This window comes from Kryptolebias marmoratus, linkage group LG17, assembly GCF_001649575.2.
Source record: "Kryptolebias marmoratus isolate JLee-2015 linkage group LG17, ASM164957v2, whole genome shotgun sequence".
Taxonomy (NCBI): domain Eukaryota; kingdom Metazoa; phylum Chordata; class Actinopteri; order Cyprinodontiformes; family Rivulidae; genus Kryptolebias; species Kryptolebias marmoratus.
Genome location: NC_051446.1, coordinates 12,695,706 through 12,709,763, shown reverse-complemented (window position 1 = coordinate 12,709,763; position 14,058 = coordinate 12,695,706). Strand labels below are relative to the sequence as shown.

Genomic DNA, 14,058 nt, shown 5'->3' with positions numbered 1-14,058 from the left:
ACTTTTTTGTTTTTTTAAGACAGGCAGACTCTAATATTTTGCATTGATTACGGCACGCATTTGCTGTGGCATCAAGCTTCTGCTGTGTCGCAGCATTTATTTCTGTCCAGAGTTGCATTAATTTTTCGCCAAGCTCTTGCATTGCATCTTGGAACATGGGAAGAAAAAAACCATTGATTTCCTGGCCATTCAGTATATTCAGGTGGTCAGCTGATCTCAGTCTTTGGTGCTGAACTTAGACCAGACCAACAGATCACAGCGCTGCCCCCCGCAGGCTCGTACTGTAGGCACTAGGCATGATGGGTGCAACACTTCACCTGCCTCTCTTCTTACCCTGAAGCGCCCTTCACTCTGGAACAGGGTAAATCTGGACTCATCAGACCACATAACCTTCTTCCATTGCTCCAGAGTCCAATCTTTATGCTCCCGAGCAAATTGAAGCCATTTTTTCCCCGACTAGCCTCACTGATTAGTGTTTTTCTTAAGGCTACACAGCTGTTCAGTCCCAATCCTTAGGGTTCCCTTCATATTATGCGTGTGGAAATGTTCTTACTTTCACTATTAAACTCAGCCGTGACCTCTACTGTTGTTTTACCTCGTTCTGATTTCACCAAACATTTAATCGATCACCGATCAAGATCATTCAAGATTTATTTACAACCACATTATTTCGAAGAAGATGTTTCCCCACTGTCCTTCTAGTTCTTAATAATGCATTGGATAGTTCATAACCCGATTTTAGTAGTTTCAGCAATGTTTTCTCTGCTTGATGCATGCCAATAAGTTGACAGATTAACATATTTATTTTAAACACGGTTGTTTAACAAATGAGGAGCCTCCCACCGCATCAGTTCGGGTTAAATAACTTGTTCCCAGCTGAAACATGATCATGTGAAGTGCTCTGAAAAGGCCTATATACTGTAATAACCTAAAGAATGAGTTAAATTAAAACTGATTTAAAATACATTTAAATGTCAGCATTCAAACTCATGTTACTCAGTCTGTTGTCATGTTTAGTTGGGAAATCTGATATTTAGGTGTTGTTTTAAATAAAACACCTTCATCCCTGTTAAATCTCCACATTTCCATTTGTGTTCCAGCAAAACCTCCCAGAGGAACAAACAGATCGCTATGGGTCGAAAGAAGTTCAACATGGATCCCAAAAAGGTGCCCCGCCGTGATGGATGCTTCCTGCTTTGTGACCCTTCTGTGTCACCCGTTTGTGACTGACGTGAACCTTTTTCCCTGCAGGGGATCCAGTTCCTGCTGGAGAATGACCTCCTCCAGCACACTCCCGAAGACATCGCCCAGTTCCTCTACAAAGGAGAGGGCCTCAACAAGACCGTCATCGGAGACTACTTAGGCGAGCGGTGAGAAAGGTTTCCACTTGCTACGGGGTTTGAAGCAGATCTGTAGATTCGGTGTGGAGTCCTCTCAGGTGAACACGCAGCTGGCAGGAAAACGTCCGTCCAGCTCCACAGAGCTGCAGGAAGCAGAACGACGTTCAGAGGGTTCAAAGTTGTGAAAATCAGAACTGAAGCTGAGCACTGAATGTAGACGAGCCTGAACTGGAAAAGCTAAAAAAAGGAGAACAATAGCTAATGCTAAAATCAGCAGAAGGGAAGCTTAAAGTTGCAAAAGGCTAGCTAGAGGTGGTAGAATGGTAGCTAAATGTTAAGTGTTGCAAAAGGTTAGCTAAATGCTTAAAGTAGCCGAATGGTAGCTAAAAGCTAAAGGCTAAAAGTAGCAGAACTGTAGCTAAAGGCAAAAGGTAGCAACAAGCTAACTAAATGTTAAAAGTAGCAGAATGGCAGCTAAATACAAGACAGTAGCAAAAAGCTTAAAGTAGCAAAAAACTAGCAAAAAGCTAAAAGTAGCAGAAGGCTAGTTAAAAGCTACAAGTAATAGAATGGTAGGTAAAAGGTAAAAAATATTGTAAAAGCTAGCGAAAAGCTAAAAGTTGCAGGACAGTTTCAAAAATGCCTAACGTAGCAAAAAGCCTTAAAATATCATAAAGCTAGCTAAAAGCTAAAACGGTAGTTGAATTTTAAAAAGTAGCATAAAAAGACAAAAAGCAGCTGAAGCAGATTTCAAAGAGAACATTTTTTTTGAAGGTGTTGTAAAGATCCTGAAGTGTTTCTGTGGGGAAACTTTAAAGTTAAAATAAAGTATTTTCAAAATTATAAAAGTTTTAAAAACCAAAAGCCTCAGCAGCCACCTCCTGATTGAGCTGAACGGTTTAATATGCGAACGGCTAAAACAGAACAAAGGATACAGAAGTAGTTAGATTGTATAAAACGTACAGAACAATAAAATGAAGATGTTGTGAATCGTGGATCAGAACTCGCTGTGTTTTCCTGCCCATGGATCTGTAGAAAGATAACATCAGCTGATGTTTGATGTTTCCTGCAGTTAATAAAAGTAAAACCGGCGAGTTTCATCAGTGATTGATGGCTGATCTTTGAGAAGCGAAGAGCGGCTCCGAGCAAACAGAGCTGCAAATGTCACCATTTCAGACAAACTCCCTCCGCTGAAGGTCCTGGTTTTTAACACATTAACAGGACAGTTTGTGGCCAATTATATGGAACAGCTAAATGCAAATGTTTTATTATTATTATTATTATGTAATTCACACTTTTTGGCATTTTCATTTGAAAAAAAAACATTTTTAATGGTAATTTTCAAAGGTGATACTAATATTTTGGATGTCTGATTCAGTTTTCAACAAAATAATATTTGATAATAAGAAATTTAGGTAGAACATTTTAACTCGGGGGGTGGGGGTTATGCTGACACCAAGTAGCCAAAAGCAAAACAAGCAATCAGCTAAGAAAGGCGAGGACGAGGGACGAGCCAGATCTGATTTATCTAACGTTCGCTGTTCGATGAGGTGGTAAAGTGTTTGAGCGTAGCTGAGGGTGAGCAGCTGCAGCCGGGCGAGGTGTGGAGAAAGGGGCGGGGCTAATTAGCATATTTCTACGGTGGATGTGTGCATTCATAATGAGACTCGGGTGCGGCATGACACCCGAGGCTTAGAAGGATTACTTTCAGAGGGTGAATCTCCCAAAGATCCAATAAAATATATGTCAGTTGTTTTTGTTTCTTTTTATTCAAGTCAACTAAGTCAGCTCGACCGTCTCACTTAGTGCCATAAATTTGCAAGCTCTTATTTTGAAACGCCGTTGACCTTTTTATTTTCACAACAAATGCACAAACACAAAAAAATATTGCCAGAATTCATACAGGTTGTGTCACATCTTTGTTGGAAACTTATACTTGTAGTAATACGTTCTTTCAACGAATGCTGTTTTTTTAATGAACGTGTGGAATAAAAAGACCAAATACGTTCTCTTGTTGTGTCTGCAGGACTCAAATGAAAACAAGAATTACTTTATAAACACTTATAAACAACATAAAGTCCCACGACGTGTGTTTTTGTCAGGGGACGGCGCATTAGATGGTGAACGATCCAAACCTAATGATGGCTTTTCGTTTAAAGTGTTTGATAAAAAACAGGTTCGTCTATCGCAAAAGCCGAGTGAAAAGGTTTCGATAGAGCTTTACCTCAGCTGTGAAACACACGCTCCTTATAAAACTGAGAACCAAAGAAAAAGGGGGAAAGAGGGGAGACTTCTAGTTATGGAGGCGTTTATCAAAGAGGCCACAAACTCACCAGAAGTCCCAATAAAGCCAAGCTAATGGTCTACACTTAGCAATTATCACTAATTACGCTTTAATACAAGGAGCAGGAAGCGATCATTACACACTGAGGGAGAAACAAAGATGAAGGAGGAAGGAGCGACTCCACAGAGAATTTCTTTAATGCTCCCAGAAATGTGTCTGAAACCCACTTTTAGCCTTGGAGAACAGGTTTCATTTGATCGGACCGATCTGACCTGCAGTGAAGGACAAAGCACAGCTTCTGACAGAGAGACGGAAGGAGCTGAAAGTGAGTTCTTGAAGCTGAAAGAAGCAGAACGCTAGCTAAAACTGAAATAGCAAGCGCCTTGTGAAAAGTAGCAAAAGGCTAGCCAGAATTTAAGTCACAAAACACTTGCTAAATGCTAGAAGACTAGCTGAATGATATAAGTAACAAAAAGCCAACTAAAAGTAGCAAAAAGCTAGCTAAAGTTAACAAAAGGCTAAACTAAAAGTAGCTGAATGGTAGCTAAATATTAAAAGTAGCAATAGGCTAACTAAAAGGTTAGCAAAAAAAATAAAAGTAGTAAAAGCTAAAGATAGTAAAATGCTACCTAAAAGGTAAAAGTAGCTGAATGGTAGCTGAAGGTCAAAAGGCTAGCTAAAAGCTATAAGCAGAACAGTAGCTAAAAGGTAAAAATAACATAAGAAAACGAAAACAGAGCAAGTATGCTGAAACAGATTTTCAAAAATGTTTTGTAGGACTCGAAGAGTTCTCAATGTATTTCTATGGAAAAAATATTTGTATCATTTGAAAACAATAGGAGACAAAAACCAGCCATCTTTTGAATGAGCTGAATGTTTAGATATAAGAATAACTAAAAAAGAACACAAAGTATGCAGAAGGAGTTGCATTGTGAAAAAAAAAAATGTACAGAAAAATCATTGATAACAATCCTCGATGTCTTTCTCAAGCTAAACCCCATCATGTCGTGTCACAGTGCAGGTTTATTGTAAGCCAGCACCGTCAGCCCTTCAGGAGTCAATATGGTGGTTCAGGATCAGGGATTGATCCAGGCTCAGGAGGATGAACCCAGAGCAGCTCTGACCGCAGTCTGACAGCAGATGTTGACTTTTCCTTCACAGTCGGCCCAACAGCCAAACAAAGTTCTAACAAAAAAAGGGTGGTCCTGGTCTTCTTTGCTGTTTATTTCCCCGTCAGATTTAATCCGTCGCCGCCCTCCCTCCTCCTCGGAGTCGGCCAACTGTTTCAATCGCTTCCAGAGCTGCAGAACATCTGACATGAATAAGAGCAGAAGAACGGCAGGAATGCAGAGAAAACTATGTTCAGGGTTCAATATGACCTTCTCAGCTCCGTTGTTGCGGGTTTAAAACTGTTAACGACACCCTTTTTGATGCGTAAACCTTACTCCTTTTTTTTTTTCGTTTCTAAACCAGGGACGACTTCAACATCAAGGTGCTTCAGGCTTTCGTAGAGCTGCACGAGTTCGCAGACCTGAACCTCGTCCAGGCTCTACGGTGAGAAAACAAAAAACAAAAAACAAAAATGAGTCCGAGTCGGCTCCGTCATGCTCACCCTGACCCCTCTCTGTTGTAGGCAGTTCCTGTGGAGTTTCCGCTTGCCGGGTGAAGCCCAGAAGATCGACCGGATGATGGAGGCGTTTGCCTCGCGCTACTGCCAGTGCAACCCTGGAGTGTTTCAGTCGACAGGTCAGATCCTCAGCAGGGTAAAAAGGCGAACCGTCCTCTCAGGTGTGACCTCACAGGCCTGTCGGACGGGCTGCGGCCCCGTCCGACTGAAACAAAGGTCGAGGGATGTTATAGGTGCTCTTTGTTTGTTTTTGCTGAGCAAAAATGCAGCAGAAACTACCAATAACCGTGGCGGGGAGACGGAGGACAGACAAAAAGAAGTACGTTTTTGAAATTGCACAAAAAAAAAAATGTTGAACAAAATCCTCACTTATGCACAGCCCACTTTATGTCCTGACACAAATACAGCCTCTAATAGGATGTGAGTGATGTTAATATTTTTTTTAATGCACTTCAATCTTTAAGCCCCGAGAGTTTCTGTAACTACAGCTCAATATGGATTAACCAGATTAAAACAGCCAGAGATTCCAGTTCACTGCGGCGTCACGGCAAAGCAACAACAACGGGCAACAAACACGGGTCATCCATAATTCAGGCGGAGGGAACCTGACTGAGTGATACATGGTTTAGTGATAAACAAAGCCTGCAAGCTACATCTGTCTGTGAATAATTGAAGAGGTTTTTGAGAGACTGACCTTTCGTGTACGGGGCTGGCGCAGGTGCATGCGGTCCCATGGAGGCGGCGTGCTTTTAGGGTGAAGTGAGCTTTGTGTTAATCGATCGCCTGCTGAGCAAACATGTCTGCTAAAACGCAGATGTTAAGGTGCACGTAAGTTTGTGTACAGTGTGTGGTAACATGTACAACCCCAGTTCTGTAAAAGAATGTTGTGTAGAATGCAAATTAAAATGTCTTACACCCGTATTTTATTCGTAATAGAACAGATCAAATGTTTAAACTAAGAAATTGTAACATTTTTAAATAAGATAATTAGGCAATAAGGCTGTCTTCTCTGGGCCAAAGCTTATTTAAAAAGAACTGAGGCAAAGTGGAGAACTGTCCTGTGGTCAGACAAATAAAAAAACTAAAATTCTTTATGAAAACCATGAACACCATGTTCTTTGTACTAAAGAGAAGAGGGAACCATTCAGCCTGTTTTCATCACTCAGTTTAAAAGCCTGCCTCTCTGATGGTATGGGGGTGCATTAGTGCCTCTGCCTTGGGCGGCTCACACATCTGGAAACGCACCATCAATGCAGACATTTGGATACAAGTTTTTAGAACAACATTTGCTCCCATGCAGACGTCTGTTTCAAGGAAGGCCTTGCATATTTCATCAAGACAACACTAAACCTCAGACTGTATCATTCACAGACTTTTAAAAGAAAATAGTATGTTATTGCCATAAAATTCAAAATTGCCTTATTTTTTTTCAATTTCTTAGTTCAAGCTTTTGATATGTTTGCTATGTTCCACTGTGAGTAAAATATAAGTTCATAAAATTTGCAAATCATTGCATTCTGTTTTATAAAAAAATCCCAACTTTTTGGGAATTGGAGGTTGTAGGATGCAACTTCTAAATGTTTTATTTTCTCCATGGGTTTCCTGGCCAAACTGATTGTAGTTTTATAAATTTAAACGTGGCTCCATCTGCATGTATGCGTGGCATACATATTTATTAGTGTGTGTGTGTCGGTGTAAGTGTGTGTGTAGGGCAGCACGTCAACACGGGGCCTTGTCCGTGACAGTAATCGTGCAGCGAGCTCACAAAGACGCAGCGTGGCTGTGGACTTTTAATTACCGCAGCCACGAGAAAGCTGCTTCGAAGTTTCCCTCGATCCTCAGTGCCATTCTGTGTACGGCGCTCTTGTTTAGGGTTTTTTATGGAGAAATAGGCAGACATTAGGCGGCTGAGGAAACAAAATGTGTCAGCGTGAGCAGAAAGACAGACTGACAGAGAGAAGGGAATGAATGATTCATTTCCAAGCAGCCGCTGGTCCATGTGAGTCAAGGAGCATTAACACAGCAGGTAGATCGTAAACCTGTCTGTCACATACAGGATATACCATCTTTTTCTCACACCTGTATGTAATTTTGAACCGAATATCTAAGGATATTAAAGAAAATTTAGAGAAACTGAAATCTTAGCAGAAAGGTGCATGACAGTTTTTCGTCTCTTCCTTTTTTTTTGTCTGACTACTTTTGAACAAATGTCTCCTTGAATCATTTGAGAGTAAAATGTGTGTTTTTACAAGTTTTACGTTGAGAATTCAACAAATGCCTGTGTGTGTGTAGGCGAAAACTGAAATCTAGACGATCAGAACGAGCACAAACTATCGCTGTATGCTGACGATGTCCTGTTCTGGTTTGGATAAAAAATGTTTCACGTTTGAAATAAAAGCAAAATGTTTATCAAAAACCCTGAGAATTTAATGAGAAGCAGCTCTTCAAACACCCCTTTTTTCCCCGTTTTATTTGTTTTGACGTCTTATTCAAATCCAGAGACTTTGTGTCAATAAGTCCCCGGCGGCGGGATGTTTTATTGGAATCTTTGAATTCCCTCCATCTGCAGATACGTGCTACGTCTTGTCGTTCGCCATCATCATGCTGAACACCAGTCTGCACAACCCCAACGTCAGAGACAAGCCCCCCGTCGAGCGCTTCATCTCCATGAACAGGGGCATCAACGAAGGAGGTGATCTGCCAGAGGAGCTTCTCAGGGTGAGGATTTGTCTGTAATGAGTGTGTGTGGGTGTGACGACTGATAATCTGGGATGCCTGTGTCACACGTACCCAGCACGAATGAGCCGCGTCCACCCCCCGTTTCCCGGTTTGATGGATTGTCCCCCCCCCCCCCCCCCNNNCCCCCCCCCCCCCTCGCTGTCTGCAGAACCTTTACGACAGCATCAAGAACGAGCCCTTCAAAATCCCCGAGGACGACGGGAACGATCTGACGCACACGTTCTTCAACCCCGACAGAGAGGGCTGGCTCCTGAAGCTCGGTATGTGCGTTCATGATTACAAAACGCAGCCCAGGTTCGGCTCGCAGGGCCTCAACATTACTCGTAGTAGGGTTTCTGATTTGTCTCCTGATGAATTAATGTGTTTGCGTTAATGATGGACTTTTCTTCTGAAAGTCAGGAGCCATTGGGTTAAAATGCCTAAAATAACTGAGTTTTTAAAAATTACCAACAGAAAATGATACAAGGCACACCATGTAAAACTTTTGTGATATTTTAGAAGGATTAAAAGCCTGCTTTTAGCATTTATTCGATCACTTGTGTCAATTAGGACGTAATTCTTCAATGTGCTTCAAACTGTTAAAGGCGTCATTTTAAGTCAGAGGTTAACATACACCCATCATCAGCATGTCTTCCAGTGCTTTATCGTAAGCAGCAGACACGTCTTTTAGACAATATGTGCAAGTTTGAATTATTTTTTGTGGTTTCTCTGTAATCGGCACAGTCTCAGAGGTATGAACTGAAGCGGGTATTTGCTGGAATCTCCCCAACGAGTTGGCCTCTGACTGACTGGACACTTCTGGTTCTGGTTGAATGTTTGACACCCCTCTTCCCAGGATTGGTAGAATTCAGTCAGACTGGTTTCCCTGCAAAAGCTGGACTTTTAGTCGCGGTCCACGTTAATTTTGTTAAAGGTTATGACTTTCCAAGAGCTTTTCTAAAAGCTTATTCTTTGGTTTATTTTGCCCACATTTAGCTCTGGCATGAGATTGAGTTCACCGTCTTGTTGGAAGACCCACTCATGTCCAATTTTCTTCTATTTGTCAACTATGGGTACAATTCTTTTTTTTTTTAGATGTTTCCCTTTCCAGAGTCCCAGATCATGATGCTACCACCACCATGCTTAACATGTAGTAAAGCGTTCTTGGGGTCGAATCCATCCTGTTAACTCGAATCCTAAACCTTTCCTGCAGAAGTTTTTCCTTTTTTTTTTCTTTCTTTGTCCACATAGCCGTTTGCAAATGTCAGTCAGGCTCAAAGTTGCAGATTTTAGATATGTGGTCTCGGACAGCTCAGTTCTTGAGTCGGTAAATTATCTTTACTGTTCGGCAGAAACACTGACGTGTCCCGGGAGCTTCCAGTTCAGCCTCGTGCCTCGGTTGCTCCTGACCACATGAACTGGTTTCCTCTCAGATGAGGGTCACGATTACAGCTAACAGGACGCTAACAGGAAATCAAGAGACCTTGACAAGTCATGGCAGTTTGGATTATTCAGCACAACTCATTTAACGATGTGAACGGGATATTTATAGTTTGAAACACACAATAGATGAGCTCCGGAGTTTGGTTTTGAAGCTGTTTATTGTACAGTTATTCCAGCTCAGAAAAGCCACCGAGGACCCTGAAGGTGCCGCGATATTTGTGTCCTGTACATGATGAGACCGGGCTGTGGCTGACGGAGACGGATCGCGCTGGAGCTTTCGCCAGGGTCCTCAGTTTACAGGGGCTGCTGCAGGAATTTTGAACATGTTCAGAAAAATTCACAAGACAAGCCCGCTCTCAAAATGGTCGCACACACCTGGAACCCCCCTCAAAACTTTTCTCGATTCAGTTTCCCCGGTTTAGAAAGTGCGAGGCAGCTTATAAAACTAAATTGTGACAGATTGGAGACGTAAAAGAGAATAGTCATACAGTAAATAAAACTCTGTATGCAAGCATCTGGCAATTTTTTTCCCCAAATATGTCGTAAATACTAATTCATCCATCCATCCATCCATCCATTCTCTTCCGCTTATCCGGGGTCGGGTCGCGGGGGCAGCAGCCTAAGCAGGGAGACCCAGACTTCCCTCTCCCCAGCCACTTGGGCCAGCTCCTCCGGGGAAATCCCAAGGCGTTCCCAGGCCAGCCGAGAAACATAGTCCCTCCAGCGTGTCCTGGGTCTTCCTCTGGGCCTCTTCCCGGTGGGACGTGCCCAGAACACCTCACCAGGGAGGCGTCCAGGAGGCATCCTCACCAGATGCCCGAGCCACCTCAACTGGCTCAGTGTAGTTCAAAGTCAAAATACGCAGTTTTGTGTCTCCAGCTCGTCGCCAACAGTGACAGCCCGGTAAGCTTCCAATAAACCTTGGATTACATCATGTTTGCTGGGAACCTAATGTGTAAATTAGCTTTTATTACCAGCTGCATGTTCACATTGTTGTAAAGTTGCCTCCGTGAAAACGTCACGGTTAATCTCGAGACATCGCCGCACCTGAGCTCGGCTGTAAATTGCTCAATTTCAAGCTTGGGCTCCCTCAAACGACTAACGCTGTTTTCTCTGTTTTTATAGCTTCAACTCTAGTGGTAACATTTAAACCACATTTTAAGGTCTCGTTTTTGCCCTCAAAACTGTCGGCTGTCGTCCTGGTTGTGAATCTGTTCTTCGTGTTGCCTCCTCTCCTCTCATTGTTAAGCTAGTAGAAAGGGAGCTTCTCTTCCCACCTCTTTGTCATGGTGATCTTAGTGTTTTTCTGAAACTTTGAGTGATTTTTTTTTTTTTTTTTTTTCCTTTGCTTCTCACCTTTTCTCTCACCCTTTATATTCTTTCATTCTGTTCTGTAATGGCTGTTCCCTCTTAAATCTTTGTATTAGGAGGTAGGTAACACTTCGTCCTCCTCCTTCCTACCAGATCATCACGTACTGTCCTCGCACTGGCATCAGCTGGCATTATCTCTTCAGCGCACTGGGCCCCTGAACATGCTAGCCACCTCATAAAGCTGGCTTCTTTTATCAGAGCTGTGAGAGGACGAATGTGTTCCCCGGCACTCGGAGGTGATGGGTTATCTCCTTCACCACCAAGTCAGGTTGGAGGGCTTTGATCTGCATGGGGATTGACTGCATTCCTCTTGTGGCTCTGGAGGGGGCTGGATGACACACAGGCCTCGTCTTAGTTGGTGCACACAGAGCTCTTACTCCAACAACAACCCCTGGTATAAAAGATAACTATCATCAAACCACTGTGCTGCTCGCTGTATCCCTTTAAAGCAATAGTCTGGTGATGTGTTAAGTGATGTTCTGTCAAATAGTTAGTGTCATAAATTGGTGAGGAAGGACCCAAAGATGCAGACTAGCACAAGGACTAGATGTAATACGGACTTTAATTATGAAAATGAACACAAAAGGCTGAAAATACAAAAATCAGGGAGCACAAGGGGGGAAAAAAGGCAGGGAAACAAACAGTACGACTGACTGATGATGGAATCAGAACCGGGAGGAAAAGAAACAGGCACGGATGAGACAAGTGGTGACAGCTGAGAGGAACTGTCAAACGAGGGACAGGTGAGGACTGAGGAGCAGGACTGACTGGGGGAGGGGTCAACTAGAAAGGCGTACAGAGAGAAAACGCAAAGAGCAAGAACAAGCCGAAACCACAGTAGCGAAAAGACGGAAACAACCACAAAACCTCAGGATGGCGACGAGAAGTCTTCTTCCAGGCAAGGCTAATGGCTAACCAAACCTGGGGGCCACTTTTACATCGTTTCATTGACAAACTAAACAAGCTGCCAGGCAAAAGTGTAGAGGTTTAATATTAGCCAATGTTGCGTTCTTTCACACCGTTCTAACATTTCTGAGAGAGTAGTTTTGTAGGCCTGAAAGGCGATATAAAAGGGGCTCTGGTTTGGCTAGCCGTTAGCCTAGCCTAGCTTAGTGGAAGACTTGTACCATTTTCTCTGTTGAGAACTATTTGACAGAGCGTCACTTCAAAAATCACCAGCCTATCTCTTTAATCGCTTTGTCATTTTTATTCTCAAAAGAAGGAGAGCTTTTGGAATTGTTTAAAGTCTTGTTTTCAAGCTAATCTTTTGATTAGCTTGAAATTTGAATGACAGCTGAAGGGTATCAATCCTTTTCTGTAAAACCTTTAACTCAGTAAGGCAAAAAGCATGTTTCCTAAAACGTGGTACTGTTACTTTTTTAAATTAAAAAAAAAAAAAAAAAAAAAACTGTAAAAGGTTGACACATTGCTTACAACGGCCACAGGTTTTGGTGTTGCTCTCTAAATAAAGCTAGGTCCTCCGCAGGTGAGCTGAACAGGTGGTTTCCCGCTCCGTGCTTCATCAGAGACTAGCCTGCACGTCATGCAGCCCTGCCATAGCTTCAGCGCACGGCCATGCTCGAGCTAAGGTGACTGGGCTGCCTGAGTTTGCTGACGTTCTGCTACGTGGCCGGGGGCGCAGTGAAATAACGAAGACCCTTGGCCCGTTTCATCGTCCTTCCTGCGTCGCTGCCCTGCAGGCCTCGCTGCCTCCCGCTGCTTTGTCATGGATTTCGCTCTCTTCCTGTTTTGCTCACTATCAACTCAGCTGCACTTGCCAGACACCCTTTTTTTTCTTTTTTTTCCCCCACGCATTAGTGAATCCCCTTCTAATTCTGCCTTCCATCAAACCAGCTCCAGTTCTGTGTGACGAGGGGACTCGCGTGTGGCGGGGTGTTTAAAATGATGTGCTTCTGCTCTGCTGCTCCATCTGTGCGCTTTCATACGATCCAATACAATCTGATACCATTTAAAAAATGTTTTAATATCCCGTTGGAGAAATTTGTTTTGGACTCAGTCCCAGGAGCTGCCTTCGTGATGACACAATGCTGATACCGAGGACCGAGCCCGCTGCCGTGCCTGAACCAATCACCATCAAAATTGGACAGCGTCGAAAGAAATTCTCTTATGTTGGCAGTTTTCGAGTATATTTCGGAGGGCACTGCGGCATTAGATACATGCGTTGGTCATCATCTCTGGGAGGCAGTCAACCTGGGCGAGGACTTCTGCCCTCTTCTCCCGCCCTCTGACGTCACGGCTTATAAAGTCCTGACTAATGTTAACTATTTACTTGAGAAAATGTTGCAGCTAACCCACTAACCTTAAATGGTCACTTTGGAAACTGCTAAAATGCCAGATGCCTCTGTCACAGGGCTTAAAACGAGAATGACATCAGTAACGGCAGCTTTGTGTACATTCAGCCGAGTCAGCGAACACATCGTTACGGCTCACTTGTTGCAGATTGTATATTGATGACATTGGAAAAGCTGCAGATTGCGTCACCGATTGTGTAATTAACTAAAAATTCAATAATCCCAATAATCTAGTCTTAATTAGAGGCAGATGGAGACTTTGTGGGGGCTCTAATCAGATGTTTGACTGTTAATGTAAACAAAGAAAAGCTTTGGTTCACGTTCCTGGACGTTTTTTACTGGAAGGTAACACAGGGTTCAACTGTCGTCCCAACCCCCCCCCTCCTTCGCGCTTGCCTGCGGGCATCAGTCTTTGGGGAGTGTGTGTGTGTGTGTGTGTGTGTGTGTGTGTGTGTGTATGTGTGTGGGAGGGGGCATACGCCGCAGATCAGAACCAGATGCGGCACGTGGAGCTGGGGGCCCTCCTGCAGGTTAGCTTCTACGTCAACTCTCCAGCCGGAGCTCAAATCCTGATTGATTTTTTTTTTTTTCCCTCCCCCAACAGGCGGCCGAGTGAAAACGTGGAAGAGAAGGTGGTTCATCCTGACCGACAACTGCCTGTATTACTTCGAGTACACCACGGTGAGTAGACCGCAAACAGGACGGGCAGCAAACACGGGGTCGAAGATAAAACCATCGTGTAGTCGGAAATCCTTTCTGCTATTAGTTTGATTTGATGGAGAGAGGGATGCCGCTGCTTCCGGCTGTATTTGCTGGTTGCTTAGCAACATTATGACGAGGATAATGATCAAATTTACCAAACCAGGTGCTCTGCAGGATATTACACCCCTTCGTTTTAGGTTTGGAATGAAGACACAGATAGCCTCCAACGTGTGAACAGATTCATTGTAGAGTTAAATCCCA

The 14,058-nt window shown here is 43.3% G+C and overlaps 1 protein-coding gene across 1 annotated transcript in view; it reads left to right on the top strand.

Moving 5' to 3' along the window:
* LOC108237182 (cytohesin-3) overlaps nt 1–14,058 on the top strand; it is a 36,180-nt gene that overhangs the window by 16,140 nt on the left and 5,982 nt on the right. Inside the window, exons 4-10 of the mRNA XM_017418426.3 lie at nt 1,101–1,167; nt 1,252–1,370; nt 5,098–5,178; nt 5,258–5,370; nt 7,821–7,969; nt 8,139–8,250; nt 13,700–13,776. Of these exons, the coding sequence (XP_017273915.1) occupies nt 1,101–1,167; nt 1,252–1,370; nt 5,098–5,178; nt 5,258–5,370; nt 7,821–7,969; nt 8,139–8,250; nt 13,700–13,776 (718 nt within the window). The remainder of the gene's footprint in view (nt 1–1,100; nt 1,168–1,251; nt 1,371–5,097; nt 5,179–5,257; nt 5,371–7,820; nt 7,970–8,138; nt 8,251–13,699; nt 13,777–14,058) is intronic.